General features: G+C 45.1%; 2 protein-coding genes across 2 annotated transcripts in view; both read right to left on the minus strand.

Moving 5' to 3' along the window:
• Window positions 1-621, minus strand: part of HHLA1 (HHLA1 neighbor of OC90) — a 31412-nt gene extending 30791 nt beyond the window's left edge. The window contains exon 1 of the mRNA XM_005613400.2: window positions 543-621. Within this exon, the coding sequence (XP_005613457.2) occupies window positions 543-621 (79 nt within the window). The remainder of the gene's footprint in view (window positions 1-542) is intronic.
• A 19265-nt stretch (window positions 622-19886) lies between these two features.
• KCNQ3 (potassium voltage-gated channel subfamily Q member 3) overlaps window positions 19887-27866 on the minus strand; it is a 308693-nt gene continuing 300713 nt past the window's right edge. Inside the window, exons 13-15 of the mRNA XM_001916524.6 lie at window positions 25707-25805; window positions 23660-23744; window positions 19887-22035 (exon numbers count right to left, since the gene is read on the minus strand). Of these exons, the coding sequence (XP_001916559.4) occupies window positions 21301-22035; window positions 23660-23744; window positions 25707-25805 (919 nt within the window). The 3' untranslated portion in view covers window positions 19887-21300. The remainder of the gene's footprint in view (window positions 22036-23659; window positions 23745-25706; window positions 25806-27866) is intronic.

The following is a 27866-nucleotide window of genomic DNA, read 5'->3' on the forward strand; positions in this document are numbered from 1 at the left end:
GGCTGATGGTGATGGAGCATAAAAAATGAAGACGGTGGGAGATTGTAGGAACTGGCGATGGTGAGATGGGCAGGGTCCTGTGGAGCTTGTAAAGGACTTGGGATACTAGCCAAAAAGTAGTAGAAAGTCACTGAATAATTCTGTGTGTGTGTGAGGGGGCAGAAATCAGGGAGGAACTTGGAAGGTGACATAATGAGATTTGCGAGATCGCTCAGGCTGGGGGGTGGAGAATGAGTCATGGAGAGACAAGAGGAGAAGCAGGGAGCTGACTTAGACGTCTCTCTTATTGGTCCAGCAAAGAGAAGACAACAGTTTGGACAAGAGTCGTAACAGTGGAGGTGAAGATTGTTCTGTTGCATAAATGACTCAAATGCAAAAAGTCAAGGGACAAAACCCGAAAGGGGGAATTTATTATTGCCATTTCAATCAAACTCATTTAGGACTCTGGCCTGAAACGCTGGCTGCTGCGATTCTCTAAAGCACAACGAATACCCAAACGTCGTATATAGAGGAGACACTCCTTGAACCCCAAGCAGACCCACCTGTGTTCCAAAGGGACAGGACACATGTGAGGCCCACACACAGCCTCACCGGAGAACCATGTTGCAGGGAACCTGGCATGTTTGTGACTCTGGCCCACCTGGAAGCAAGCAAGCAAGAATGACTTAGCACATTGATGCAGAATATCCTCGAGAACACTGCTGGGGAGTCGTTAGAAACACAGTCTGTAAAAGGCTTTGTACTAGTTAGGATAGGTTATGTCATACTGAGGTAATGAGTTAACTCCACAGTCTCCTTGGCTCAACTCAACAACAACAGGTGATTTCTTGCTTATAGTCCATATTCACTGCAAATTGATGGGGAACTCTGCCCGCATGGTCACTCAGGGGCCCCGGTTAATGGAGGCTCCCCTGTCTTGTAGTTCTCCATCTGGTACCTGTGGCCTCCTTAGTCACTGGTTCACTGTGGCTGTGGAAAGGAGAGAGCTGGAGGATTATGCACTAACTCTTAAATGCTCTGGAAGGAAGTGATATGCTCATTTTTATTTACAGCCTTTGTCAGAATTAGTCACGTGGCCCTGAATAACTGAAGGGAAATCTGGGAATATAGGAGGCGAGGTGCATGCAATTCGGGAGCATTAATGTCTCTTCCGTGGGCTTCCTGGCTGTTTAGATGGGAAACATCCTCCAAATACAGCATCACTGCTGTTTACAGATAGGAAAATAATACAATAGAAGAGTGTATGTGAGAGTTCACACTCTCTTCCCTTCCCTGCAGCACTGTGCCAGCCATTCTTTTGGGCATTTGCCATGCAGAGTCAGCAGGAGAGTTAAAGTTGCAAGGCTAAGACTAACAAGAATAATGGTGAAAATTTACAGCGTGCTTTCTGCATGCCAGACACCCCACAGGATGCTGTCTGGAGCACATTATCACTTAATCACCCTATGTGTAGGTATTAATGTAATGCCCATTTAACATACAGGGTGCCCAGTCTTGATTTGAGAAGAGCATAAATTTGCCGTTGGTGGAGAATGGGACAGGTCTGGAAGGTGAATTGCGGAGGAGGAGAAAAGTGAGGAGAAACTTCACCGGAGTTAAGGAAAATGTCTCAGGAATTGAGCACCTTCACGGCAAGTTACATTTTAAGAAGCTCTGCTCTCAATTTGAGATGGAAATGCCTTTGGAATTCTCTTGAAAGATCCTGTAAACATTTAAATTGCTTTTTAATTATCCGTCGATACTTGAGCGGCATTTCTTCTGGATGCCACCCTGCACAGAGACAGGACTTAGTAGGGAGCAAGAGGCTGGCACTTTCTTGGAGACCTCTTGTTCTCATATATCTGTTTATTCTCTGAATCTCAGTTTTCCTCACCTGCAAAATGGGGACAAGAGGACGTAGCTCATAGGGTCTTTGTGAGGACTTAAGATAATGAATCCAAAGCATTTAACCCAGTGTCTGGCAGACAGGAGGTGCTCAGTGCACACATCAGTCATCACGCACAGGCTGGTGACACACGGACGGATCAGATATGCCCCTCCCCTCAAGCTGTTCAGCAACTTGGAGGAGATAGACACATGACCAACCTGTTCACACTCAAGGCCAGCTGTACTCATTCTCCGCAGAGAGAGTTACAATGGGGACTAAAGAGGGAGGGGCAGAGAGATAGAGACTGCAGTGTCCCGGACATGGAGTCGTCTCTATTAAAGGGGCTCTGGGAGTGGGCAGGTGGGCAGGCACTATGGAAAACTAAGTGAAGATTCTTTCCTCTGGCACCTGACCACTGTGGAAATATACCTCACCTTTCTGAGCCTTGTGTGTAAGAGGGGCAGAGTCGTAGCTACCTTGAAGATATTTTGGAAAGGTTAAATGAGATCATGAAATGTGGCGCCTAGTGCAATCTCTGGAGTATTCCTTTCTTGTTCTTTTTTCTTGTTCTCTTCTCTCCTCCTCCTCCCCTTAATCCTCTGTGTCCATCCTGAGCCCAGCATTATACCAGAAGCATATGGAGTGAACAGATACAAACGTACAGTAGAAAAAGAATTATCCATCTCTATGTAATAGACAGCCAGCCCTGGTGGTCTAGTGGTTCAGATTCAGCACGCTCATTGCTGCAGCCCAGGTTTATTTCCCAGACAGGAAACTACACAACCTGTCAGTTGTCACACTGTGGCAGCTGCATGTTGCTGAAAGCTATGGCATCAGCATTTCAAATACCAGCAGGGTCACCCATGGTGGACAGATTTCAGTAGAGTTTCCAGACCAGGGTTACTAAAACAACCCTTCTTTTCCATTAGTTTCCCCGCATTTACGTTCCCACAACTTAGCACCCTAGATGCTCAAAACCTTTTTCCTTTTTCTTGTCACTTCCCCACAGATTCATCATCCTTCTGTTAAAATGGCATACAAGCCTCAGGGTCCCACTGCTTCTTTGAGATTTTCATTTCATCACTGCAGGCCTCCCATACACATGTAAAACAGACATTTTTCTCACGTTAATCTGTCTTTTATCAGTTTGGTTTGCAGGGCTCCAACTGCTGAACCTAAGAGGGTACAGGAAATTTCTTTCTTCTCTAACAGTATAATTTATTGAGCTTCCACTTTGGGGTATCCATTATTTTACCTTCTCAAGCATCCCATGAGAGAGACACTGATATTCCGATTATACAAGAGAAGGACCCAGGATCAGAGGTGGAGCCTCCTACTCTTGGTCACTGGGCTCCCAGGCGGGACAACTGAGATTTGACCCAGTTGCTAAAGTCTCTCAGATACTAAGGGCTGTGTCTCTTTTCCACGGTGTTCTGCTCTACTCCCCTGCCTTTCAAAATACTATCCCAGAGTGCCACAAAAAGGCCTGATGTTGAAAACAAACAGAATTGATTATTTCAAGGTGTTTTGGTGGGCAGAAAAGGTTAGAGATCCAGTCACACTCCTGGGAGAAGGGCTGAGAAGTACTTTTGTGACTGAGGAGCCAAGAATCTGCCAAAGACCCTTAAGAAATGAATTCACCATGTATCAGTGTTTTATTGGCAAAAACCCTGGAGCTGGGACAGTGAATGGTAAGAACAAGGCTGCTGCAGCCTTAATTAAACATTTTGTTACTTCCAATTAGCAAGGATCACAAATCAACCAAGGAAACCTGCCTTTCTCACTATACCTTACAGCCAAAAGATGCCCAGTCAGAAACAGATTAATTACGATGCTCAGCGGAGAGCCAAAAACCCACCCTGAAGTCCCATCTTGTTTGGGCCGGGCACAGTGAGAGCTACGTGTTCTCAAAACATCACCATGGTCCATTCACTTGCAACCTCCCGTGTAAGAACCAGCTCCCTCTTACTGAGGAGGATGCAGAGGCTTGGGGATGCCAGACAACTTGCCCCAGGTCCTTAAAGTGGTGAGTGACAGCCCTGGACTTCACACTCGAGTATTCAGCCCCAGAGCCTGGGAGACAACCCTGGAAGGTGAGGGTCTGCCTTTTCAAAAATAGTTACTGCGGAAAAAGAAGTGAAGAATCTAAGATTTGCCTACCTTCCCATGTGCCAGGAATTTTGCATCCACTGGTCCTTAAAGCAACCCTACTTAGTGGTTATTATCCTTATTGACTAGTTCGAGGAAACCAAGGCTCATACAAGCATCTTGCCCAAGGGAAGGCAGCTGAAGAGCCAGGATTGGAACCCCTGTCTATTTGCCGCCAAAATCCATGACTGGTTGACCTTGACTAAGAAAATATAACTTTTTTTGCTGTTCCCTTGCTGTTAGCTGTTTTTTAGGGCGTTCTTTTATCTTCATTACGCCTCTTTGGATTAAAGATCATGTTTCCTTTATCACAGACATGAGGAGAAGCCATCCTACCAGCTGATGACTGCATTGCGATTCTAATCAATTACTTAAGGGGACAAATGGAAGCCTGTGATCAAGGGGCGGAGTCTGAGCTTAAGTGCAATGTAGATACTGGGTGATAGAAACACCTCTCATTTCTTTCAGCAACTAGGTGCCCAGAGCTTGGGCATCACAGCGGATGCATTCCTTATCTGGCTTCATGCTTTGGGGAGAAGAGGGAACCAAAGGGTTTTAAAACATCTACAGGATATGACTTACCTGTCTCCTGAGCAGGATAAATGACTTCAAAGAATTTAAGCGGCCAGAAAGATTAACAGCTAAGTCAGAGCTGAGGGATGTTTATATGAGTCCTTAGTGAAAGATACAGAGGATGGGGGTGGGGGAAGTCTTGATAACTTTGCTTTAAATCCTACGGGAAAAAAAGGGATAATAATCCTCCCAAGAACTCAGGGCATTGAAACAGGATCAACTCCATCGGAGAAAAATCCTGTGCTATGGGCTGAATAGAATCCGTGAGCAGAATGACAATGCGCTGATTCACCTGGGATGGGAAACCTCTCCTGACAGTAATTACGGCGTATTGAAGGAGCAGAACAGGCTCGCCAGGTGATGATTTCCCCTTCCTGTTGTAAAGGTCTGTGAGCCAAGCATCACCTGGCATGGGGGCCAGCAGAAGTCTTCTAAAGAAATGGCTAGGCACAGCTTGTCCATTTTAGCAGGTGCCCAGAGCAGAGTAGGCAAGCCTGGCCCCACTACCTGTTGTTATAAGGCCTAAAATGGTTTTACATTTTTAAATGGTGAGAAAAAAATCAGACAACGAAGAATATTTCATGACATGTAAAAGTGATACGAAATTCAAATTTCAGTATCCACAAATAAAGTTTTACTGGAACATTGCCACGCTCATCCATTTACACACTATCCGAGGTTGTGTTTGCGCCACAATGGCAGAGTTGAGCAGTTGCAACAGGGACTGTCTGACCCACAAAGCCTGAAGAATTTACTATCTGGCCCTCTACAGGAAAATTTTGCCAACCTCTGCTATAGCAGAAGTAGCTGTCAGATTCCTCCTACTCGAATGATCCAAGTTCAAGGTTGATCTTTCTTGTCTGGGCTACTGGAATTCCTGCCGACATGTCACCCTGCTACCCCTTCCCTGAGTGAATTCCCCTTTTATGAGCCATAGAGAGTGTCGAGGGACCAGGTTCGTTTTTGCCTGTCACCCAGAAAGCCAATCACTGAGGCGATGGGACTGAAACAGAGAGAGAGAGTTTTAATCACAAGGCAGCCAAGCAAGGAAGCAAGAGAACAAGTCCCAAATCCACCTTCTTGAAAATGGGGACTCAAGGATATTTATGGGGTAGGGGACAAGGAGGTCTGAAATGTGGGAACAGATGCTTGGAGATGAGGTGAGGTGAGGTAATTGACGATCTGTACAAGCGTAGTCAGACTTCATGGCGCTTCATAGGATTCATGTTCACAAAATGGCGGCATTAGCATGATCTGAGGGTGGAGTTTGTAGTCTCTTGACATCAGTAGGTCACTTATCAGACATCTGTTTGGGCCCAGTTGATGGGTTGGTGGTCTCAACCAGCCTGAAGTGGACAAGGGGTTCTAATTCCTGAAAAAAAGCTCAAACACCCATTACCGTGGTGACCCAGGCTCCAGGAAGATATTATCTATAGGAAGCTAGTAGGAGTCAGATAGCATATTGCCTAAGTAGCAATGGGCGGATGAACAACTAAAAGCTATAATTGGTAATTGCAAAAAAGAAGAAAACTTTAGTTACTACCTACCTAGTGATCAATGGCTACTGGTTTCAAGATATTTTTTTTTTTTGAGGAAGATTAGCCCTGAGCTAACTGCTGCCAATCCTCCTCTTTTTGCTGAGGAAGACTGGCCCTGAGCTAACATCCATGCCCATCTTCCTCTACTTTCTATGTGGGACGCCTGCCACAGCATGGCTTGCTGAGCAGTGCCATGTCCGCACCTGGGATCCGAACCAGCGAACCCCGGGCCGCTGAGAAGCGGAACGTGCCAACTTAACCACTGTGCTACTGGGCCGGCCCCCACTTCCTATGTCTCTAGCCACCACATCACATGCTGTTTTTTCCCTTGTTCATAGCCTGGGAGTGACAGCCCCAGGAATTCTGCACTGGCTGGTCCCTCTGATTGGAATGCTCTGCTTTCTCAAATGACTGGCTCCTTCCTGTCCTTCAGCTGTCAGGGTAAGTGTCTCTATAATGGGGTGGGTGCCTCACCAAAGTATGCTGTTATATTTGCTCTGTGCATCATCACTAACTCTAATTATTGTGTTTATTTGTTGTCGTGATTCGCTATGGTCTGTTTCCCTGCCAAAGAAGTAGGATCCATAAGATCAGGGCCCTTCTTTGCCATATTCACCATCATATTCCAGGATCTAGTCCAAAGCTTGACAGAAATATCTGTTGAGTGAATGAATCAACAAATCAATTATTGTTCAGCCCCTTGATAAAATTTCCTAACTAGTCTTTCTCCTCTTTAATCCATTCTTTACATTTCTGTCCAATAGAAATATAATGTAAACTACATAAGCCATTTTGAACGCTCTAGTAGCCACATTTAAAAAATAAAAAGAAGCAGGTGAAATTAATTTTAAGAATGTATTTCATTTAACACAGTACATCCAAAATAGTATCATTTCAACATGTAATCAATACTAAAGATTATTAATGAGATCTTTTCCTTTTTTTCTTTTTCTTTGTTTTTACACTAAGTCTTCAAAAACTGGTGTGAATGTCGCACGCAGAACACATCTCAGTTCGGACTAGCCACATTTCAAATGCTCAATAGCCACGTGTGGCTGGTGGCTCCCATATCGGATAACGCCATTGCAGAAAATCAAAGTGATTTCCCCAGACCACAAAACTGACCGTGTCACTCCCCCTCCCATGGCACCTCCTTCCCTCTCGGATGAAGCCCAGGTGCATTAGTCTGACCCATGCAGCGTTCTCCACGATCAGACACTGCCCCCTGCCTACACTATCGTTTGCCACTCTTGACCCCACACTTTCTGCTTCATCGACACCATACTGCCTGGGGTTCTTACTCCAACCATGTTGTTGCTGCGCCCTCTTCCTCAGGCCTTTCCTCGTGCTTTCCTCTCTCTGGAAGACCATGAGCAAGGGAAGAAGCAGCTTGAGACGTCACTGTAGGGTGAGGAAGCAGCCTTGGGGGTCAGGGTAAGGAATGGGGATTGAATTTAGGTGCCGGGAAAAGTTGTGGGCGGGCTTAAGCAAAAGAAAGACATGATCGAATTCCTGCTTTGAAAAGATGTCTCTGGCTGTTACATGCTCCCTTCATCTACCCACACCCCCAACTTCACCTCATCCTTTTTATTCTCATCTCAGACATCCCCTCCACCAGGAAGCCTTCTCTGATACGCTCCCATCCCATTAAGGGCATTGTGTTTGTATTTGCCTTATTGTGTGGTATTGGGGTGGTCCCTGTGATTGCCTGTCTTACTCAGGAGGCTGTGTGCGCCTTCAGGGCAGGTACCCTTGTACCTCAAACATCCTGCATCCCCAGCACCTGCTACGGAGTCTAACAAAGATATGACAATCAGCACAGTTTGACGACGAGTGAATAAATGTTTGTTTTCTGCCCTTGATTTTTCATTTGGCTTCCAGAAGACTCATATTAATAGCCGCTCCATTTTCTGGGCTTACCACGATTTATTTATAACTCTGCCTTGTTTAATCTGTAACTCAAATAATTCCTAGGATGTCAAAGCTGGAGGAGACTCATTTCTTTTCTTTGTCAATCAATCTTCATTGAGCTCTTCTTTGAGGCAGGGGCTGTGCTAAGCATGGCGGATGTGGTGGTGGATGGTTCTTGGTCCTCGCCCCCAGACAGCTCACTGTCTACAGATCATGGATGATCACAACACAGCGTGACCAGGGATGGGGAGGAATATGATAGAGCTGGAGAGGGCAACAGCACCTGCTCTAAAATGAGTCAAGGAAAGCTTCCCAGAGGATCAGGATTTTAAAATGAGACAAGCAAGATAAATATTTCAGAGCTAAGGCGTGGATTAGAGCAGTGCTTCTCAAACTTTGATGTGTTAGAATCTTCCAGAGGGCTTGTTAAAACCCAGATTGCTGGACCCCCCCTCAGAGTTTCAGATTCTGGTCTGGCTGAGGCCACAGCATTTGCGTTTCTGAGGAGTTCCCAGGTGCTGCTGTGGTAGTGGCCAGAGGCAACAGCCCTACAAAGACCCAGAGTTAGAACCTCAGCCCTGGTGCATGCAGACAAGGGCAGGCAGAGGGTTCAGGCAGGCTGGAGCCCACGTGGAAGGTAGGGAGAGGGGAGAGGGAGTGTCGGAGAGGAATGCAGGGCCAAGCCATGTCTACAGGGAAAATGTAGAAGAGTTGTTTGTGTTCCAGGGTGTTGGGGACACAGCTCAGAATGTGAGGGTCAGGGTGCCTGCCCTCCAGACCTGTACATTTCAGTTTGGGGAGCGCAGTTATCTCAAAGTCACTTTTCTCATCTGCGAAATGGAGCTCACAACAGCAGCCACTGCAGACGATGATTGATCATGGTTCATGGTGGTAAGCATTTGATAATTGTTACCCACTATCTGCCTAAAAAGATTGCATTTCTGAACTTTTGGTTGATTCCTGTGAAATATGTCTATTATGCTAACAATAACACTTCCAGATAAGGCAGCAGAAGCAAAAGCCCCAGCCCTGGGCCTGCTTCTGTGACTTGTTAGCTGTGTGGCCTTGGTAAGCTGCTTAACCTTTCTGAGCCTTGTTTTCCTTATACTTAAAAATGCAGGTACCAAAAGGCAAATACTTTATGATTCCACTTACATGAGGTCCCTAGAGTGGTCAAAATCATAGAGACAGACAGTAGAATGGTGGTTGCCAGGGCCTGGGAGAGGGGAGAAGGGGGAGTTATTCTTTAATGGGTATAGAGTTTTCAGTTTTACAACGTGAAAAGGGTTGTGGAGATGGATGGTGGTGATAGCGGCACATTATGAATGTATTTAACACCATGGAACCGTACGCTTAGAACTGTCACTGTGAGCTGTCTGTACTGGGTGCCCCCAGTTCCTCTCTTCTCCTCTCTCAGGGCCCCTCCAATCAAACATCACACCAGCACCCCACCAGGACTGCCTTTGTCAAGCTCACCATGACTCCCACATGGCTAACTCCTCCTTGCCCTCCACCTCTCAGTGGCACTTGGTGCCGTCAGTCAATCACTCCCTCCTTGGGACAAAATCTACACTTGGCACCCCAGCTCCATACCCTCCTGACTCCCTTCTCTTTCATCAGCTGCTCCGGCACAGCCTCCTTTGAGGTTCCTCCTCAACTCCTTGACCTCTTGATGTCATAGGGTACTGTCCTTGGACGTCCTCTCTTCTCTCTACACTTGTTCCCTTGGGGACTTCATCTTGTCTCACAGTTTTAGATGTTATCTCTAAGTCATTGAATCCATAGATAGAGAGTGAGCTATATCTTCAGCCCCAAACACTCTCCCTAACTCCGCACTCAACTACCTACAGGACATTTCCACAAGATGCCTCATATGCCTCTCAAATTTAACCTGTAAAAAGCCAAATTCATGTCCCTATTGCAAAACCTGCTCCTTCCCCAATCTACTCCCATCTCGATTAATGATAACTTCCTTCTTCCAGGTGTGCAAATAAAAAACGTTCCAATCATCCTGGATTCTTCTCCTTCCCTCACACCTCACATTCAAACTATCAGCAAATCCTGTCGTCTCTCCTCTTAAAAAGGATCCTGATTCTAAACACTTCTCACTAACTCCCCCACTCCTACTATGGTCCACGCCACTCTGGGCTCTGCCTGGATTATTGCCAAGGGCAATATTGCTCCTGGCTAATCTCCCTTCTTCTACCCTTGCTTCCTTCTGTGCGTTCTCAGTACAGCAGCCAGAGAACCCCTTTTTAGAATAAATCGGATTTTGTCACCCCTCTACTCAAAGGCCTGCGGTGACTTCCTGTCTGATTCAGATTAAAATCAAATGTCCTTATCGTGGCCCAGCCCAGGGGGCCGTTCATGAGCTGAACCCTGTTACTTCTCTGATTTCGTCTCTTAACTCCTCTCCCCTCTGCTCTTTCCACTTGCCCTCCCGTGGCCTGAGGCTGATCTGCCCACATCCAGAGGATAAACTGCTGGGACTGTTTTCATATTTGATGTGGAGACAGGATATAAGCACAATTGGGCTTTTCTCAGGGGAGACACCTTACACATCTCCAGTGTGGGGAAGCCATTGGGTCCCAGGTCAACCTGATGCCCAAGCTCATTGTCAGAAGCTGACATTATGAGGAACAATAACTGGTTCCCAGGAGTATCTGGGATGCGAGGCTGTGAATGGGCTTTTGCTCCAGTGGCTCAGATGGAGAGGGATTTTCTCAGGGATATAAATTTTAGGCTCTTTCTCTGTCTGTCGTACAGTCACCTGAGACTGGAGGTGGGTAAGTTTTGTTGGGGGAGGGATGCATGGTTGCAGAGTGGCTGCTCTTCTCGTCATGGCAAAGTCAGCCACAGGCATTCGTGAGGACAGACGTGGACCTTGGGGCTGGACGATGACCTTCCAGCAGAAGAGCAGTTATCTACCCTGGTTCCTAGAGGTGACAGGTGCTATTTTAACAAGGAATTATCTCCTTGGGCATCACGGCCAGCTTGCCCAGTGTTGGCCACTTTGTCCTTTGACTTACAGAGTGAATTGTGGCAACCTGCCTGGGTTTTTGCTTATCTTTGTGTATGTTGGTTTTTTGAGTGGGCTTATGTACCAGATGCTCATGTTACCCACCCTGTATTCCCTCTGCCCACCTCTGAGTTCACCTGAAGTTGCAGGAGACAGGTTATAGCACACTGGCTGATCCCACCTCCACGGGCCATGTCTCTCTGCCCCTCTGCCTCAGGGCTTTGGCAACGTGCTCAGCTGTAGCCCAGGGAAATCTCACAGAGTAGGGGATCTAATGCCCCAGGGGTAACCCTCAAGCAAAGAATAACAGGCGTCAGTGGATGAACGCCCCAGATTCCTGTCCCCAGCTGGAAGAATTCCTTGGTATGTTTTACATGGGTTCCCAGCAGGTTCCCGGGAGAATTGAACCCAGTACCCACAAGGATTAGCTCACTCTTTGTTGGCTTGTCTGCCTCCCTTCTCTACTCTCCCCACTCTCTCAGTTGTCTTTTCTGGAACCACTTTTCAAATAAACCAGCGGCAGCCAACAGCTTGTCTCCATTCTGTGGAAGCCCAAATTAAGGCAGCCCAGCATGTGGGCACCGGATAGAGTCAAAAGCCATCACTCACTGAACATTTGCTGTGTGCTAGATCTTCTGCTAAATTCTCTGCAGACATCAATCCAGATAAAGACCTTTCAAGGTACATATTTTCTCCCCACTTTACAGATGATAAACCAAGGTACAAAAAGGTTAAGTGACTCTCCCAAGGTTCCTCACCCCAACTCCCTCTTTCTCAGGAGAAAACATCCTTTCTACTGTGCTGACAATGGAGAGAGGCAATCTGATATGAGCTTTACTAATTTCCTCCCCTTTGACTTACACTTTCTCTGAGTCACCTGTTCTTTCTTCCTCCCATGCCGTTTAGGAGGTAAAGCTTCTCCAAAGGAAGTAACATGAAGGTTGGCAGTAGGTAGTCCTGGTTCTAATTGTGACTCTTCCACTTATTAGCATGAACTTGGGTGGATCTCTATGTTTCTGGATCTCAATTTCCTCATCTATAAAGTGGGAGTAATAATGTCTTAAAACCGTAATTGATACCGAACCTCTTAATCTCAAGTCCGTGAGCCCGATGTACAGTAAGCCAAACACTGAGACACTGATGCTTGGAGATTTATTGAAATTGGCCAAGATGAGAAGCTGGGAGCATGGGCTGGCTCACATCTGCCTTCTCAAGAGCAGAAAACAGGGGGGTTTTATAGAGCTAAGTGGCATGATGGGTGGAGCTTCAGAGAAACAAAGAAAGAGGACACTCCCAATAAACCTCTGAGCCATCTGACTTAGAGGCATCAACAGCAGCTGGGGGCCGGCCGTCAGCCACAGCCGTGTCCATCACTGGGTGATCACGACCTCCTCGAAGGCATTCTCTTTCTTCTGCAAAACAAACTCGAAAATCCTTGAGACCCTTGAGTCACCCACAAGTCAAACAGGAAAACAGCAAATTGCTTGTTGAGTATCTACAGTAACCCTCCAGTACCCGGCTTCATAATGATTGGATAATGTTTTACTAAACTCTGTGCCTCCATAGCCTGGAGAATGGCTGTTTCCGGGGAGGAGGTGTCAAAGTGTCAGTCCACAACATGTACTCTTCCTGGCTATGAGCTCGCCTTTTGCATTCGATTCTTTTCTTCCTGTGGGTCTTTACTCCAACACTCATGTTTTCTTTCTTGTTATCTTTATTCTCTCCCTCCCAACTACTACTTTTCTCACATTTTACATATCTATTCAAATCTCCCTCATGGCCCCTCCCACAGCAATAACGAACTATCTTTACTTGTCACTCCGTGTCATCAATGAAGCAAATAACATTCTGCCACATAATCACTGAAATGGCTATTTATTAATAAGTGGTGCAGTATTTATTTGTTTTAAGACAGAACATAAAAAATCAGGTAAGAATTGTTTGCATAATATATACGGAAATCAACCTATTAAAGTTGTTCAAATATTGGACAGAGCCAGAATATAAATTACACATACGGTTTAAAAATTACAGGAAATCATATTATAAAGAGCACTAAAGGCCACTTGTGGAAGAGTTGTGTTCCCATGTAAGCCAGAACGTGAAGAAAGCCTACTTGTAGCAAGAAGACAAATTCAGGGAGCAAGGCACCAGAATTCTATGCCATAAAAGGGGATTAAAGAAAAGACAATCCAAAATCAAACACAATGGATTCACGTCACTGGAAACCTCAATTTGCTCTTCAGAGATGGGTGTTTTCCATCATTGCTACATTAGAAGGAGAAAAAAGAAAAAGAAGAATAGCCAAATCCCACTGGAAGCAGTGTAGAGAGCATTTTTCTTTTTAAAACAGGGAATGATTGACAAATCTGACAAAGTTGGCACATCTTTCTAAGTCTAAGGTGATTTTCAAGATGGGGCAGAGCCTGCCTCATGTCTCCAAAGGCAAAATCTCTGGTGCTTGGCAAAATGGCGGCCACGAATCTTGGAACTTGACCTCCCAAGTGGACTCTTAGCCCTCACAGAAGCTTTGCAGGGTAGAGCTGCTCTCCTCTCCCTTGGAAAAGTATTCAGAGGGGGAAAGAAGGGCTCGATTACCAGACCAGGTTGGTTTCCACTGGGAACCTTGATCTTTCAATATCGAGAAAAAGAAACACAACTGTTCTGAGCATTTGGCTTCCTAGAGAATGTTTTTGAAGACTCATCAGTTTCTGAAGGATTTTAAGGTCCTGAAATAAAGGTCCAGTCTAGAGACAAAAGACCAGAGTCAGGAGGTACAGGTGAACTTGTTTGGTTAAAACAATGACAGGAGATCTTTGGGGGCAGAGAACAAGGGGTACCTGTGGGATTATCTGCAGATAGACCAAACTCCAAGAGCTAATGGATTCCAACATGAACCAGGTGAATAATTTATGGAGCATTATTTTCTGCCACTGACAGCTGGATTGTGAAAGGATGTGCTGAATAACCAAGTGGAGCATCTGACACAGGAATCAATCTTCTCTCCAGGGAACCAACGGTCTGTGATCATTTTACTGTAAAGCTTACTGGGCACAGAAGGGCAAGGCATTGTGGAGGATCCCAGGGCATGATTTGGGAGCATTTCCACTGACCTGGGAAACTTGGGGTGGGTGGTGGACATTGAGCTTTGGAGGTACATGGGCTTTGGTTATGATCCCAGCTCCACCTCTTATAATGTGTGACCTTTGGCAAGGTATTTTCCCTCTCAGCTTCAGTTTCCTCATCTACAACATGGAGACAGCAACACCTGCCCCATGGGGCTGCCATGAGGATTGCATGAAGCCAACAGAGAGATCTATTATGGTGCATGCAACTCACGAAGAGAGTTTAGGGTGGATCTCTCCCCCCCTCCCTCACCTCAGTCTTGTGGGCAGAGGAAAAGAATGGAAAATTGAAAGAACGTGCTCTTATTTTTCATTACTCTCAGGCGTCAAATTGTAGTCCATTTGACACGTCTGAACGGAATTACAAACATATTCCTAAGCACTGGGCTAGGCTTTTGACTTCTTCATTATAAGTCACACTCAGGTTATTCTTATATAGAGCTCATGTTTGACTTATTTCCCTCTGAAACTTATCTTAACCCCAGAACAGTGCTATGTGGAGGCCAAGACGACTTAGGTAGACTGTTGGCCTTTAAAATTACTAGGTCAGCTATTGCTGACCAAGAACTTGACCACCTTTCTTTCTGACTATCTTAGGAGCTTCTGGTTCAGCCTGACTCAAGAGAACTGATCATCCTGATACTGGGTTTAACAAGAGAGCCCCGCCAAATTTTGGCAAATCTATCCCAAGCACAACGTCAAGTAGAAACCAAATATGAAATCCTTAATAGAACCAGGAGAGGCCTGTTTTCTTCCTAAAATAATTTCCTGGTTAACACAAACATAAGATGTCTTCAGTTGAATCCTGTTTGCTTCTTTGCAGCTTTTGGTGAAGCCCCTGGAGTACCGGGTTGTGATCTGGCCAAGATGTGCATTCTATGGGACAAAGCAAGAGGAACTAGGCTGTGCCCAGGTGAGACCCAGAGGTCCCAGTGCAAAGGGACACCTTTAGTAGGCTGGCAACTTGGGGTCATATAGCTCCCCAAAGAAATCACATCCCATTTCCTAAAATCAAATCCATAAACTTTTTTCAAGGAGAAATCCTCTTAAATTGGCATATAGATGAGGATATAATCTGAGGCATGACTCTGGAGCTGAACGAGTCCAAGTGATGGGCCTACTACCTGAACCAGTCTAAGTGTGGCGGGTCAAAGAGAGGACACAGTAGGAGAGGGCAGAGGAGTGGGAGGAGGGAGTGCTTGCATGGCCATGAGGTGGTTCTCCTTCATTCCCATTCTCAACTGCACACAGCAGCAGTGAGTTTTGCTAGGTCTTTTGAAGACAGCGGGATTTTGGAAGAAGGAATGTTGTCATCTTTCAAGGCATAGGATCATCAATCATAGTCCAGAGATGGCAAGAAGTCCCAACAAACGTCTCTGGTTTAGCAGTTTTTCCACTGGGCCAGGAAGCTTTCATTCATCTCCCGGGCCCGACAGCAAGGTTTTGTTCTCACTGGTTATTTTATTTTACTTTTTATTTTGCTTCTAGTTTTTGATCTTCAACATCTGGACCAGGAGTTAGGAGACCTGAGTTTAGATTCACTCTGCTACCCAATCACTCATGCTTCCCTTTGCTCTGAGCCTCTGCTTCCTGATCTAAAGAGAGAGGTGGTTGTTCTGGGTGATCAAGGTCTCTTCTTGCTCTGAGCATCTGAGAATCTATGAAATTATATCACCTTGCATCTACGAGGAGAAAGAAAATTATTAGTCACAATTTTCCTAGAGGGATGACGAAGTCGAGGCTGTTATAGGCTGGGAACAAATTCTCCTGGGGAGGGTTTGAACACGCTTGAGCTCTTCCTTCTGGAAGTTCTCCATTCATTGTTAGGGTGTCGTCTGACAGCATGGCACAGTTGACTTTCTCTGTTGAAACCACTAGTTCCTTGATATTTAATTATTCCTGCTATTTGTCTTTACCTCCTACAAATCACTCTTTGAGAGAATTGTGCAATATCTGGTAATTGTACGTCCAGTAGACCGCTACAACCCAGGCCCTGGGATCCAATCATCCTGCTGTCTTCATCCCAACATTCCTGCTCTTCCTCACTTTGATGAATAAGGTACTCATTTTTATTTGTAGTGATGTCCTTATTTAAATAGCAATTGTGAAAGTGCCCGATTTTGTCACGTAATAATCGGGATTGTATCTCCACCACTCTTTTTCTGAAAAAGATTTTCTGCTATAAATTTAGAGTCCATAGGTAATACCAAAGACTGAAGCAATGGAGTCCACACACACATATAAAAGAACATGAATAACAGTCGCCAGTATATGGCCGTCACTGTGCCTGGGGCTTTGTGTATATATATTGATTGTCTCGTTTGAAAATCAAAACAGGCCAGAAATGTCAAACACTTTTGAATGTCCTGAAACTCAAATTTTCACCCAAGGCATCTCTACATCTTCCTCTGTCTTTGACATTTCCATTACTGGTTTCCAAAACCACTAAAGCTCTGCAGATAGCCTGGTTCGTACTGTGTTCTAATCTGGGCATCGGTGAGGCGCTACCTGCTGCCTTGCTTAGGGGACTATTGGCTCAGTTTTGAATAGTATGATACCAGTAACACAAAAACTTTGGGTCGGTCTCAATACAAAGAAAGGAATTATAGTCTTTTAAAAAGTTCATCCTGAAATAAGCCAGCCTTCAAGATAAGTGAGGACACGGGGCAAATTCTTAAGGATGTCTGGGGTTCAGAAAGCAAAGACAATTCTCGTGGTTCTAGGTGCCTTGGAAATGTACTCATGGAAAACAAAGACCAGCTTTGTGGCATCTTCTGGAGGAAGGCTGGGTGTGCTTGGCAGCACTGTGCCAAACGCAATCGACTTCTTAGGCCACAGAACACATTTCTTCACTTGCCCCAGGAGGACGTGATCTGCAGGATTCCATAGGCAGAGTGACACCTTTCTCTTGAAAATGATGCTGTGTCTTGGTCTGTACCATAAGCCTCTTTTGGTCAACACGATGAAATGGAAGCAGCCCAGCTCCTTGCCTGGCCTCAATCATAGCAGGGACTAGGAGAGGAAGAGAAATCTGGTTTCTCCAAGAACTCCAGAACCTCCTTCCTGCATGGCTTATCTAGAGCTACGAAGTCCAAAGCATTGAACCCAAACGCAAAGTTCCAACACAACCCATTCAGCCTTCCCTGGTGGGGTTATTACCATTCTGATGAATTTTTGGTTTCATTTTCCTCCATCTTCAATCTCTCACTGATTCCAAGCTCGGAAGCATTCCTATCTACAGAGTTGTCTGCAGGGATAAAATCAGATACTTTCCATTCCTGAGAGACTTAGTCTGAAGGGAGCTCTGATAATTTGAGGTCACCAGATTCCTATCTTTTTGACGGCAAGCTGTGGTTTTCTTATCTCTGAATTTCTGGTGCCTTGTGCCCTGCCTAGAAGACAGTTGTCCTTAATAAATTTTGTAAATGAATAAACAAATGAATGTTTTTATTACACTCTCACTAGAGTGGCATTGAATTATGAGAACGGTCTTGGCAAATTATGAGTAGATCTTGTTATATTAGGATCTGTAGGATCAAATTCTACAAGTAATTATTCTTTCAACTCACAGTGTCTAGGAACTGCCTTGCACAAAATAGGCAAGCATAATGCATATTGTTGATGAATTGGCTCATTTTGAACTATGGTATACCTTGGGGTTTTCTAGATATGTTTTCATGAAAACTAGAGCTTCATAACATTAATATCATGCCTAAGAAGCCTGAACTCTCAGTTCCCAGAAAAGGTACAGTTCATGAATAGGCCTTTCTTTCCTCTCACAACTTTTTTTCTTAAAGCTTTCTTGTTTGCTTGTGCGCTGGTATTTGATAGTCAAACTCACACATGATCTCGAGTGCCTTCTTCTCGGCCCCAACAAGATCATCTTTCACCCAACACTTGGCAAGTAGGTTTATCTCATTCATTTTGATCCTGCTAAAACTTGACCTCTTAAAATTTTCGTATATCATATTGTGACACACAGAGGCTGAACAAACATAATGGGATCATAGTTTCACTTGAGAAGATCTTTCCTATTTTTTATGATGGGGTTAATTTGTTACTATTCATGGGATTCTGCCAAAACTACTCTAATTTCCTGGGCAAGCTTCAGAACCACTGGTATATCTGAAGTGGTATAATACTGGGCCATGTTATTAACCACTTTCATTGGATTATTCCATCTTACTTTTCTTTTTGTCTGAAAAAAAGATCTTTGTGGAAGCACACACTGTTTCTCCCCCATAACTTATGTTCAATCTTAGACTTTGAATTTCTGCTTCATCAATGCCAGCCATGTTGATGACGTTGTCTATGGGCAGGCAGCTTGAGCAGGTTTGGTTTACTTTTCTGGAATGTATTTTTAAAAAGAGCATATTGAAGCAGAATATTCCAGAAGATCATTTTTCTCTTTTTTGTTTTCTTAGATGGGAAAGAACAGCCCTTAAGAATCTTATCTATTCATTCACGAAAAATGTATATTGTCTTTGTCTACACTGATAAGGATAATTTCCTACATGTTGGAGATGTGGTGGCCATCAACACAAACCCAATGCTTGCCATCCTGGTCTCATGATCCAGCAGGGAAGCTGGACCACCTTCCTAAGGTTTGGGAAGTGATACATGCTCCAATCCTTTGTGGGTTATTAGAAGAACCTAAGGCAGTCCCATAACTTTGGATTCATGGTAACTGTCTTCAGCTTGAGATAAGAAAATTTTACCCTCCCAACTGAGAATTCCATTGAGTTCCCAGCAAATGCATCTATTTGTAAGCTACTGAGGCTAGTTGGTTCTGCATGAATATTAATGTTAGGAAAAGTAATTGGTGCATATGTGGAGAGTTTGATTCATTCTCCATTTTCTTTTTCTTTTGGTTTTTGTTTCAAATAACTCGTACATAAAGAAGAACATAGTAACACGTTAGATAGTACGTAGTTCAATCATTTCGGGTGAAAGATTCTAGGAAGGTCAGAATCGAGAACCAAGACCTAAGGAAGGGGCAAAGGGTTTCTTAGGTTGTCAACTTCAATGGTACTTTCAGGTATTTTAAGGGAGCTGAGAGAAGGACAAATGATCCATGCCCTTTGCCCTTCAGAGTGCTGGAAGGTCAAATGGCAAGCCATTGGGGAGGGGGTTTCATGTCTGATGTGTGTGATCATTCTTGTGTATTTCCCACCTCAGACTTCAAGGTCAACACCTATCCATTTGTGGGGCTCTCCAGTAAAACTCCCTTTCTACCTCTCACAATGCCCGCCCTTGGCTAGGGACGTCAGGCTTTGTTGTGAATTCCTAAGGTTAGGAACCAAGCCTTCATTTTTACTCTACTCTGAGCCTTTTGCACAGTACCTGTTGACGTGGGTTGAAAGGAACCAATCTCTGAGAAAGTAGCTCCTCTCTCTGACATAGTATAAGACCCCTGCATTAGGCAACAATGAAACCATCAACCAGATGTCTGCCACAGCTACTATGGCTCTTGACAAGACTGTGGGGGAGGTCATAAGTGGCGTTTGCATGTAGACATTTGTTTAGGCCATATGGTCATCCTGATGGTCATTGTGGCCACCAACCACAACCAGTGCTTAGATGTGTGAAAAGAGTAAGACAATAATACGGTGGTATATCATTTAGCTGATCTGACTCAAGCTAGCCAAAACCTTTTCCATCAAAGTGTTTCAGAGAGTTGAGACATCTCATAAGAGGCAACAGGATGGCTTGTACTCAATATTAATACTTATTCAGTATTCAGTAGGGCAGTGCTCTCCAGATTGTCTGCTTACACTTTAGCCAGTCTTATGGATATATGTGGTTTAAAAAATCTGGAGGAGTAAAATTGGATGGTTCTGGAAATTTGGTCCATTTGCATATTAATAAACGTTGTAGCTTGCTTGTATTACTTTTTTTTCTGGATCCAAAATGCAACGCATCAAGTGAGCATGTTTTGCAATAAAGGCAGAGAGCTCCCTCCCGCTGAATAAACTGTGTCGTGAGTGCCTTCCACATGACACAGAGCACAGGTATCTTGGCATGATTTCTGGGTCCCATTGTATAAACTGCAGAGTGGTGTCATAGGAGGAGACCAGGGCATGGAGCAAGTCAGCTCACTGGGCTTTGAGTCCCAGCTCTCCAGGGGACAGTGGAGTGACCCTGGGCATGTCTTTTTGCCTGAGCCAAAGGTTTCTCGTTTTTACAAAGAAAGACTTAGACCAGATAATTGCTGTGCCCTCTTGACTCTACTTTCTATTTGAGATGGATATTTTGTACAAGTATCATGGGAAGGAATGTCAGTTGGACCCTCATTTCGAAGGCAGTGAACTTCACTCCTTCCCAGAGAGGCTTCTCACCAATTTCATTATCTTTGGCTACAAAATTGGGAACTATATTAACGCGTGTGTGTATGCTTTCTCCTCACCAATTCATAACTCATCCAAAATGCTAATTTGGGATTACCACGACCTTTTACACACGAGGAAACTGAGGCATGATACTAGACAACAGCAGACCAAGTGAGGTCCCTTTGAGAGCTTTTAGATGGTTTTGCCAGTTTTTCCTTAAAAAGATAACGTTTAAAATTCTTGGTTTGGGGGAACGCAATGACGATCTCATTCCTTTCCTAACGCTTCAGCTCAGTAGGCAGCCTCACTGATATGTAATACGTTTTTGTCGAGAAAATTATTTGCTTGCTTTAGAAAACAGTTAATCACTGGAATGTTTTACACAAAGGGGCAGTGATCCGAGAACTAACTTAAACTACCAGCCCTGTTTACCAAACCAAAACCCAATGCAGCCAACCAGACAGCACAGCTCATCGGCGATTTCTCCCTGTACTGGTCCAAGCGTGATTCAAAGTAAGAACAGCAGATAAATGTGTATCCTAGAAGAGATTAGTGGTACCATTTATATAGTGTAAAGTCATGCAAACCATGCTTAAAAGGAAGCGGCTTCATTGTGGTGACATGAGGAGGAAAAAGGCCATGTCAAGCCCCTGCCCAGGTGGGGCCGCCACGCACATGCATGCGATCGATGCAGCCATTGGTGATCTCGCTGGTTAGAGTCGGAGGTGAGAGCGAGTGAGCTATACAAAGTCTGTCTACATTACAAGGAGGAGTGAGCCCACAACCCCTTTCAAATGGGCTTGTTGGGAGGGGTCCATATAGAATCAGAGATCCCGTCCCCTGTGGACGACAGCGGCATGGAGCCACTGGGTGTGAAGGGGTCTGTGTCTGTGTCTGTCTCCCCCTCGGCGAGGTAACGTTTTTCCCTCATCCAGCTCGACCCCCCGCTTGGGCCAAACACATAATCATCTCTGTCCTGGGAGATGCTGAAGCCACTGGGAGACTGTTCCAGCTCCTCATGGTTGACCGACATCAGGGACAGAGGGGTGTCACTGTCCCGCGTGATGCTGCATCTTTGCCGGGGGGAGACCCGGTCCGAGTACGGGCCGTGCAGTTCAGCCTGGGTGTGGTAGCTCACTCGGGAGTCGAGAAAAGTCAAGATAGGCAGGACGGTGGGCCTTTCTACATATGTTTTTGCCGAAGAGGAAAGGGTCGCTGGGACCTTTCCAGAACTGGGTCCCCCTTGGGGCAGGTTCACTGAGTCGTGGGCAAAAAACCCATAGGGGCCGACTTTGTCTATGGGCACCTGGTGGAAGCTGTAGGGGGGGTCGGGGGGGCCTGTCTCGGAATAGTTGTAGATGATGGTTTTCAAATCGGAATCCCTGTTGTCCTCTTTCTTCTCCACCTCGACTGGTGAGGAGGTCCCCTTGGTGGGGTAGTACTCCGTGACGTGCACCTGCAGCCGCTCCATGTGCTGCATGTGCATATCCACGAGGAAATCCAGCTTCTTCCCCATGTCCTGAACCTGGAAAAGACAAGGAACTGGAAATCATTGCTTTCTCTGGGGGCGGGGGTAGTTATCATCGGCTGGGAGGAAACACTATAGCATTTACTTGTCAGAAAGGAAGTGGGTTCTTGCAAGTAACAATAATAACAGCTAATTATTTCATGCCTCCTAATTTTGAGCCTTGCACAGGTATTAGTGCTAATCTAGAAAAAACCTAGGCAAGGGCTTTCCAGAAAGCGAAGGCTGGAAGCAGAGAGACGGTCTGAGGACAAGTTTTACCCAGGGAGGAGGCGGACTTTCTGCTGCTGTTTGGGTCAAGGAACGGGCGTTCTTGGTTTGCAGACATTCCCTTGAACAGATGGCGTGTGAATCGTTAGTGCTCATTTCTCCTACATGGCGATGTAAGCCGCACAGAGACAAGGGCAGTGGTTAGCAAGAATCGAGCTTCTCAGAACTGGAGACCCTGCCTGAGGGCCTGGAGGCCAGTGGAAGCTACACTGAGATAAGCCACATCCGCTCCTACCTACGAAACTGGGAACTTATTTGAAACTTGTGAGTGCATATACACAAGTGTGCGTGCATGCGTGTGTGTGATGTTCTCTCTCTGATAACTCATAACTCGCCTGGAAGCTCTGCAGGCAGGTACATTCCCTCTTACAGATGAGGCTGTGAAGCAGAGTACCAGGTACCAGCTGAGACGGTATCTAAGCCCTTACAGTAACTAACACTTACATAGCCATTAGTAAGCATCTGACTCTGCTTTATGTACTTTAAAGATATTAACTCATTTAATTTTCACAATAACCCTGTGAGGTGAACACTATGATTATCTTCATCTTACAAGTGAAGATGTGCAAACAGAGGCACAGAGAGATGAAGTAATTTGTCAAAGGTCACAGAGCTGGCAAATGGGAGAGCTGAGATTATAAATTAAAAATGAAAAATGATATTCTTGATGTGCCAAAAAAGAAGAATCATTCAGTTTTTCTCTCACCTCTCCTGCACAGATCCAATTTTGGGTTATGAATAAAAGAAAAGGATTGATAGGAGTCCTAAAGGAAATTGACAGCGCCATCTATCCAGTGTAAAGTGAGGCAAACTGTGCGAAAGTAGAAGCTGGTTTACTGCGGAATGCAGAGGCGAGCTCTACAGGGCGCCATGAGGGAACGGGTTCTCTGTGAGTGAGTGAATCCCACTCCTAGCCCACGCTCCTCCAGACCTCTGCACACAGCCCGCCTCGACCCAAGCTTTGAGGGAGGGAGGACTGAGCATAGCAGGGAAGGGCACTGACATTTCTCTATGGAACAGCATGAAGCGCACGATGCAGGAGCTCCCATTTGTGGAGTGCTGATTGTGTGTCAGCTACCGTCCCAGGCAATTTACACATATCGACTCATTCAACCCTCACAGCAACCTTATAAGGTATTAAAATCCCCACTTTACAGGTGGGGAAACTGAGGCACAGGACAATTAATTAACTTGCCAGTGATCACCCAGCCAGTAAAGTGCTAAATCAGGGGTTTAATTTCCGCATCCTTTTTTGAATGGTAGATACTCAAGTATGTTATCTCCCTCTAAAAAAATGACATCTGAAAATAAATTTTACACGCTTGCTTTTTGCGGAGGGAAAAGAACGACCTACCTGTCTTTCAACTTTCACAAACTTCCCCATCATGCTTTGGTCTTCAATTTCCGATGTGGATGCTCTGGCTATATATGGTTCGTTCCTAGGAAAGAGCCAACAGTCCTGTAAGATCGTTATATCTATGTTTGCATTGCGAGGTCGTTTGGGCTACATGGGCCATGGCCCCTGGAGTGATCACACTCATGCTCATGTTTATGCCGTCTGGAAGAGGCCACTGGACTCTGGAGGCACAAGTGCGTCAGGAAAGGCCAGCATTTTCCTGACTTCCACATCAGTGTCATACGCTCACCTTCACTGCAGGAAAATTTGAAGCCAATTATTAAGCTTCCTTAGGAGGCTTTGTGTTAAAGTTAATAAAGCTGACTGTGCCTAGAGTGTTTAATTCCTTTAAATTACATCCCTTTGCCATTCAGTCTCAGACTACTGGTTGAGCGCTTCTCCTCTGAGTGTGTTGGGGAGGGCTGAGGGGACGGACAGTGTCTAATCTTTGAAATCCTATGCAATAGCTATCAATATTTCACCTGTTCCATTCTGTTACGAGTGGAAAACAGATGCTGAATCTAGAAAATGATGCAAAAGATGACCTTGGTGGGGAAGGCAATTGAGATCTGTGCTGCACTGCTCCTTAGCTATGCCGAGTTATCATCTGCCCAAATTCCAGTTAGTTTCAATATTATACTCTATGTAGAAGAGAACTTTCAGGAAGCCCAGCTATTGCTCAAAACCATTAATACTGTGCACTTTCTAGGTAGCCAATTTTTTCTCTCACAGGCTACCACCTCCTGGTAAGTCCCTGGCCTGTCTTTGGCTGAGCAGTCTTGAATTAAAGCAGATGTTCAAAAATGGTGGCCGTGTGCTAAATCCAGCCCACCAGTGTTTTCCTTATCCTGCACAGGGTTTTAAAACATGTCAGCCATCTCAAAAATGGGGGATTTCACATAAAATCTGGATATTCAGCTTTTCTTAAAAAATTAGACTATCTGGAAACAGAGGATCGTCATTCTTTTTTTTTTTTTTTTTTTTTTTTTTTTAAAGATTTTATTTTTTCTTTTTTCTCCCCAAAGCCCCCCGGTACATAGTTGTGTATTCTTCGTTGTGGGTTCCTCTAGTTGTGGCATGTGGGACGCTGCCTCAGCGTGGTCTGATGAGCAGTGCCATGTCCGCGCCCAGGATTCGAACCGACGAAACACTGGGCCGCCTGCAGCGGAGCGCGCGAACTTAACCACTCGGCCACGGGGCCAGCCCCAGAGGATCGTCATTCTTAAAATTAGCAACAGCAAAACAGAGTGACAATTAGCTCCTTGCATGGGGCATTTGCTCTTTAGGTCCCCTGGTCCACCACTCCCTGATCTAGCCCCAGGAGTGAGGCTGATTATATCACTCACCATGCTTACATTCTCGCTTCTTTATAATGAGGATCCTTATTATTATACCGTGTTTAAGAGTTCTTAAGCCTGACTCGCTTCACTCATTTTTGTTACTTGCCTTGAAGACATTTGGGCATAAAGAAATGTAAATTCAGGCAGTGGACTTTCTAAAGGACTCCTCCTTGTCCTTCAGGACCTATACAAGGAAAATTTTCAAACATTTTTTGGGGGAGAGCAGAGCAGAGGGACACAGCTCTACTTGTCACAATGTTGTCGGGGGCCTGACATCTGGTTTCCTTCTCGGGCTCTGTCCTGGGAGGAGAATCAATCAATCCAGGGGTGACCGTGCAGGAAAAGCCAGAACAGCTGACCAGGAATGCCCCGGGCTCTGATAACATGCAGTATTCTTTCTGTTCCAATAAACTCATAAGTCTCCTGTTCTTTGATAACAAGGAAATCATTATTTTTATTTTCAATAACCATGAAAAGGAGTGTCACCCTATGGTCTGAGAAGAGGAGTGGTAGGTCTTTTGTACAGAAACCTTTCAAATGGCCACAGACTGGAAAAGCCTTCAGGTTCTTTATTTTATCTAAGGGAATGGCAACCTCACCCAACCATAAAGGAACCAAGCTGAGATCTGCGGATGGGGATGCTCCACGGGCACCACATGCCCCACCTGGGAGATTGCTGGGATGGGTAGGTGAACGCTGCCCCTTTCTGAGACTTCTTATGTTTTGGAGTTGATGGAGGTCCAGGGCTGAAAATCATGTCTATTCTGAAAGAGAACACACGAAGCAGGGGGATTAAATTACAAAGAGCTTTACACGTGCAAAAACAAATGCAGTTCATTCTATTCCCTCTTTAGTCAGGTCTGAGTTTGGAATGTATAAGAGAAGGAAGAAAAGAGAGAGGAGGAGAGAGAGAAACGGAAACAAAGAGAGACAGAGAGAAAAGAGAGACTGAATTTATTATCTGAATATATTAGTATCTTTTTTTGTCCAGTGGTCCTGAGAGCATCTCCTCATCCCAGGGGAGAGAGAGATAGCCAAGCCCCTGAGACACAGTGAGGGCGAATCTTGTGCTCTCTTACAGGAACTGTCATGTGTGCTGAAAGCCTATCTGGTCTTCCAGCTCTTTTATTCCTCCCCAAAACGTCTAGCTAGGGAATTCTTCCTGCTAAATCCTAGACTCCATTTTTAGCTGTGCAGATCTCCACTGCTCTGCAGGCTTCTCTGGTCATTAGAGGGCTGGATCTGACACTAGCTCCCGCACCCTGCTTCCATGTCTGCATTAAGCACCAGCTCCCTGTCTGGGCTGCTCCTGAGCACAGTAGGAGACAAACGTTTCCCATTGTGCCGCAGGGCTGGGGCAGGGATGGGGTGTGGGAGCAGCCTTGAAGGCTCATCACAGGTCCAGGACCACTAAGACCATGCACCCAGAAGTGGTCATGGATCACTCTGCAAACCTGGCTGCTCCTCCATTGACACCATCATGTACTAAGTCGGCCTTCCCTTCTTTCTGGCCTACTCCAATGTCAGCATCCCTGCCAGTTAGTCATCCAGGCAGTGGGCCACCAGCCACAACTCATAGAAATACATTTTCCTGATAAACATAAAAAACGGTGACACTGTAAATGTCTACTCTATCCACATTAAGTTGGGCTGATATTTTTGGAATCTGGTATGTCCTAGACATCATGCTCTCTTCCTCTGAGCATAAACAACAGCGCATCAGGCTCAGAACTTGTTCACACATCTATTTGTTCACCAAGCATTGAGCACTGACTGTGTGCCTGCCACGATGCCAGGCAGTCATAGTCGATATTCCAGTTATGGATCAAGTACGGTCGCAAATAAGCATTCTTCCAACCCAACAGCATCGTCAACTTTCACCTCATTCAACACGATGGTCCTATTAACTCTGCAGGACTTCCCAGTAGGGAAACATCAGTCAGATGAGGAAACCGAGGTCCAGCGATGACTCAACTTGTGTCAATTTGAAACCTCACAGAGGTCACAGAATGAGCTGCAAAGAGGACTTTGGTTTCCTGATGTCAGTTCTATGACTTGACATATTGTCCTTTATTTTTTTAATGGCTTTTCTTTTTAAAAAGATATTACAATTCATTAAAGATTTGATAAATTTAAAAAGCAGGAAAAAAAAATCACACGTGGACTCATCATCTCAGAACAGCCACTATAACCCCTTGGGGGAAGGCACACTCCTTTTCTTGGCCCCCTCTACGGGAGAGTGTGTGTGTGTTGTGCGCATTTCTGAGTAAACACATGTGTGTACTTTTTGGTAATCATACTGTACATACATATTAGTTAATATCACCACAAGATCTAGGCAGAGTATATATACATAAAATCATATATACATATAAATATACACATATGTACATGTCTGTATATATATGTCTGAGTGTGGTGTTAGTAATCATATCATGCATATGTATTCACAGATCATATAATTTTTTTTATCTTATTATACACACTTTTTAAATGTCATTTGACGATTCATTTTAGTGAGAGCAGGTGCCCTTCTTTTCTCGATCACTATTGCATGATTGAGGAGCTGTGGTGTGTTAGGCAGAAGAGGAGCTTTGTAACCAGTGAGACCTGGTTTGACTTCTGGTGCTGCCACCTCCTAGCTTGGTACTTTTGGGTAAGTCCTTCACCCTTTGAGCTTTGGTTTCCTCATTGGTAAAATGGCATCTTTATTGCAACACCTTAAGGGCTTAGAAGGGATTAGACAAAGATAGGTAGAGCGCCCAGGTGGTCAACAAAATGCTGGCAATTATTAGTTGGGCATTGATGCTGTTTCCATATTTTCA

This window comes from Equus caballus, chromosome 9 (assembly GCF_041296265.1).
Source record: "Equus caballus isolate H_3958 breed thoroughbred chromosome 9, TB-T2T, whole genome shotgun sequence".
NCBI classification, from domain to species: Eukaryota; Metazoa; Chordata; class Mammalia; order Perissodactyla; family Equidae; genus Equus; species Equus caballus.